At 49.6% G+C, this 4,403-nt stretch overlaps 1 protein-coding gene across 1 annotated transcript; it reads right to left on the bottom strand.

The window, feature by feature from the left end:
- Positions 1-1,515: 1,515 nt before the first annotated feature.
- Positions 1,516-2,921, bottom strand: Il23a (interleukin 23 subunit alpha). The gene is made up of 4 exons (XM_057758237.1): positions 2,668-2,921; positions 2,183-2,284; positions 1,798-1,938; positions 1,516-1,695 (listed from the first exon to the last, which is right to left on the bottom strand). Exons 1-4 carry the CDS (start codon positions 2,827-2,829, stop codon positions 1,516-1,518), a joined length of 585 nt encoding a protein of 194 aa, XP_057614220.1. The 5' UTR covers positions 2,830-2,921.
- Between the last annotated feature and the right edge of the window lie 1,482 nt (positions 2,922-4,403).

Genomic DNA, 4,403 nt, shown 5'->3' with positions numbered 1-4,403 from the left:
GGGGACCTTGGGGGAGGATTGAAGAGGGGAGGGGAGAGGCAGGGAGGGGAGCAAATAAAAATGTAGAGCTCAATAAATATTAATAAAAATGTATAAAATCATTTTTCATCAATTGTGTGGCTATGTGTGTGTGAAGGTGTGTGCCACGTGCATATGGACTAGAGGCATTGGATCCTTGTGAGCTGAAGTCACAGGCTGTTGTGAGTCACCTGCAGTGGGTACTAGGAATTTAACTAAGACCCTCTGGAAGAATAATCTGTGCTCTTAACTGTTGATCAATCTCTTTGTCTGCTCTCTACAAACTGTAATTGAATCTTATAAAAGCGGTCACCTTAATATTTGCCTTTAATCTAGAAATGGTCCGATATGCATTGGTTCCTCTTCAGATTTTAACTTCCCTTTTCTTTCAATGTATTCATTAAAATTATTATTTAAAAAAAATAGCACTGACTGCTCTTCCAGAAGACCAGGGTTCAATTCCTAGCACCCACATGGCAGCTCACAACTGTCTATAACTCCAGTTTCAGGGGACCTGACACCCATGGCAAAACACCAATGCATTTAAATAACAATAAATAAATTTTTTAAAAAAAGAAAGTAGAGGGCTGGAGAGATGGCACAGTGGTTAAGAGCATTGCCTGCTCTTCCAAAGATCCTGAGTTCAATTCCCAGCAACCACGTGATGGCTCACAACCATGTGTAATGAGGTCTGGTGCCCTCTTCTGGCCTGCAGACATATACACAGACAGAATATTGTATAAATAATAAATAAATATTTAAAAAAAAAAAAAGAAAGTAGAGTCAAGAAAGCTGGGCTGTGATGGCGCACGCCTTTAATCCCAGCACGGTTGAAGCAGAGGCAGGCAGATCTCTGTAAATTCGAGGCTAGCCTGGTCTACAGAGTGAGTTCCAGGACAGCCAGGGCTATTACACAGAAAACCCCTGTCTCGAAAAGCAAGAAAGCAAGAAAGAAAGAATGAAAGGAAATTAGACTCAGAGAGTTATTAGACACATAAATAAGTCTTTATTGGAAAAATACATAATTCCTTATAAATATAATAAATAATAATCCTGTAAACTTCTGTTACAAGGATAAATACCCAAATCTCCCTTCCGGGTTAATAAATATGCAGCTTTGTCCCAGGTGAAGTCACAGTCGGTCCACGTTGGCCGTTTGTCCTCAGGGACTAGGCAGGCAGGCACCGAGCTTGCTTGGGCTCACTTTTTCTGGTGCTCTGGCCTTTCTCATTGCTTCCCTGACGTGCTCCCGCCCCTTCCACCATCCGGTTGCTTGCCAGCTTCCATGGCAAAGGCCATGACTTTATTCCTCATCTCCATCCTCTAGGGAGCTACCTGCTCTGATCCCCGCCCCCCCCACCCCAGTAAAGCTGCCCTTGCCCTTCAGACAAAACAAAACAACAACCAAAAGTACCAATGGGTCAATTAGCTTGTTGGCTTATAGATGCCTGGGTTGGTAGATTGATCCTATCATTGCTGGGAACCTGGGTGCCATACTCAAGCTGTTGGCATTAAGGGTTCAGTTAGGGTGGCTGCCCCATGGGCAAAGACCCGGGCAGCTGTTGCCACAAAGGCCTGGAAGCTTCGGAGGATTTTGGAGCGGAGAAGGGGACGCTGCCACTGCTGGCTGGGACTCAGGCTAGGCCTCTGTGGGGTCTCCCAGTGCTGATTCTCTGGCTGAAAGGACACAAGACACAGTCAGAACGGGTTCTAATACTAAGCTCCCAGCTTCCGTCTCGGACACTGGCTAGTCCCATCCTCCAGACCCCGGGTTCATACCTGGAGGAGCTGGCTGAGGCCCAGTAGAGAGGTATGAAGCTGGCTCACATCAGGGAGTGGAGAAGGCTCCCCTGTGAAGATGTCTGAGTCCAGCAGCTGCTTATAAAAAACCAGACCTTGGTGGATTCTTTGCAGGCAGAACTAGGGAAAGAAGGAAGCAATGAAAACATATGGATACTCTTTTCCAGTGCCCTGCCTTCTTTTCTCCCTCTTCTTTAGACAGCATCCCACTAGCTCAGGCTGTGGCCTTAGACCTACGCCAGGTAGCTCAGGCCGGCTTCAAGCCCACGGCAGTTCTTTACCATCTCAGACCTAGCAAGGGGTCGATATGATGCCAGCTCATTCCTCCCCTGCCCTAGATGTACTAACATTATCTGGATGGTACCTGGCTGTTGTCCTTGAGTCCTTGGGGATCACAGCCATCCCCACACTGGATGTGCGGGACGTCATTTCTAGCCTCTTCACCTCCTTCTTCCCTTAGCAGATCCTGGAATGGGGCCAAGGGAGGATGAGATAAGGTTTTGTTGTTGTTGTTGTTTTGCTTTTTTGAGACAGGGTTTCTGTGCAGTTTTGGAGCCTGCCCTTGAACTCACTCTGTAGACCAGGCTGGCCTCGAACTCACAGAGATCTGCCTGCCTCTGCCTCCTGAGTGCTGAGATTAAAGGTGTGTGCTCCACCACTGCCTGGCAACACAAGTACTTTTGCATTCCAATGGACTCTTAGGCTCTCCCCAAAGTTCATCTTCTGTCCTCCCTCATTCTGTGATGACCTTCAGCCCTCCAGAGTCCACCCAGGGCCCCAGCTTACATCACACTTCACACTTCGAGGGCTTGCAAAGGTTTCTGCATGGCTCCAGGAGCTCACACTTACCATAGGTCCCTTTCGGGGATGTGCACTCCAGGCCAGTGTGCAGAGATTCTGAGAGAGCTGCTGGCACTGCGCCCAGTCAGGGCTGCTGCTGCTAGGCACCGTCCGGCCGTGAGCCGCCCAGGGCAGCAGCCACAGCAGTAGCATGCCTCTACAACCCAGCATCGTGTTGTCCGCTTCTCAAATCCGGCTGGCTCTGTGACCTGCAGCAGGCCTGGTGGACTCTCCACCCGCCTCCTTTTGTTCTGACTCTTGTAGTCCGGTTTCTAAGATGCTTCCTGTTTTCTTCCCTTTGTCTCGCAGTCTCTTTTTAAGGTCCCTGAGCTGTAAGACCCGCCCTTTACACTAGCAGGTGACTCAGAGCAGGTGGGATTCCCCTCCCTGCATCATCTCCCTCTGTGGAGAGCCCAGGTATGCCTCCTCGGTTCCAGGGGAAATGAGCGGTGAGGTCGCTGTGGCCAGAGGCTGAGGATGGGACGTGTGTCACACTCTCCAGGAACAGAGATGGCTGCAGCCGGGGCGGCGAAGGAACGAATATTTCAATTCATGCCATCTCCAGTTCCTTCCCGTGCAATCCGTCTGATATTTTTGCCTCTCAAGGCATTATTCTTACCTCATCCCACTCTGATTTCCTCACTTCCTCTTGCCCGAGGAAAAACCAAAGCAGCATTTGTTCCTCGCCAAATCCCATGGTGAGCTCAGTTTGAAATGAACTTTGGTTCCTGTATGATACCATCTACGTGAGAACAAAGCCCTTCTTTTCCACCGTGGGAAAGGGTGTTCTTTTCACTGGGTGGTCCTGCTTTTGGAGGCAACAGTAACCGTGAAAGAACTTTGTGACCTGAGATGCCCTTTCAGGGCAGGGTAAGACATTACTGTGCCAGCCCTCACAGTGGGAAGGGTACTTTGGGGTGATAATGCAGCTAAGAACCGCTTGACTTCTCATTCCACTTAGCCTAAGGTTGTCCTCAGTTCTGTGGGATTGAGGCAATGAGTTTTCAGGGAACCAGCGGAAACAAGGACTGGAAATGCAACTTCGACGTTCCACCCCCACCCCGTCCTACCCCATGGCTGGAACAGTATCGCTACAAGTTCTGAGCAGCTGAAGGTGCAGTGCAGTGATCCATGCTGGGCTTGCAGCCTATTGCATCCACGGGTAAAATCCACTGATGACTGATTTCATCACCGCCCATGACGCAAAACCAGGGAAGCAACTGACAGCGTGAGGTTGGACGTGGGAGGGGAGGGTGGTCTAGAGCTGGAATTGCCCCAGCCCCACGGAGGGACCTAGGACAATTTGGACGTCAGAATGAGACTGTAGACGACCACATGGAAGGCTCTCAAAGTTAACTGTACCTCTGAGAGACATGTTCTCAATAGGGGTCTCCCTTCCCTTAGGACTTTGTTTTTGTTTGTTTGACACATAGAAACTCTGTGTAGCCCTGGCTGTCCTGGCAATCACTCTGTAGACCACGCTGGCCTCAAACTCAGAGATCTGCCTGCCTCCCCCTCCCGAGTGTTGGAATTAAAGGTGTGTGCCACCACCCAGAGTCTATTTTTTTGTTGTAGTTGTTTTTTGTTTTTCGAGACAGGGTTTCTCTGTGGCTTTGGAGCCTGTCCTGGAACTAGCTCTTGTAGACCAGGCTGGCCTTGAACTCACAGAGATCCGCCTGTCTCTGCCTCCTAAATGCTGGGATTAAAGGCATGCGCCACCACCGCCCGGCTTCAGAGTCTATTTT

Source organism: Chionomys nivalis, chromosome 25, assembly GCF_950005125.1.
Source record: "Chionomys nivalis chromosome 25, mChiNiv1.1, whole genome shotgun sequence".
Lineage (NCBI taxonomy): Eukaryota > Metazoa > Chordata > Mammalia > Rodentia > Cricetidae > Chionomys > Chionomys nivalis.
The sequence above is the reverse complement of the archived record's forward strand: the minus strand, read 5'-3'. Positions and strand labels throughout refer to the sequence as shown.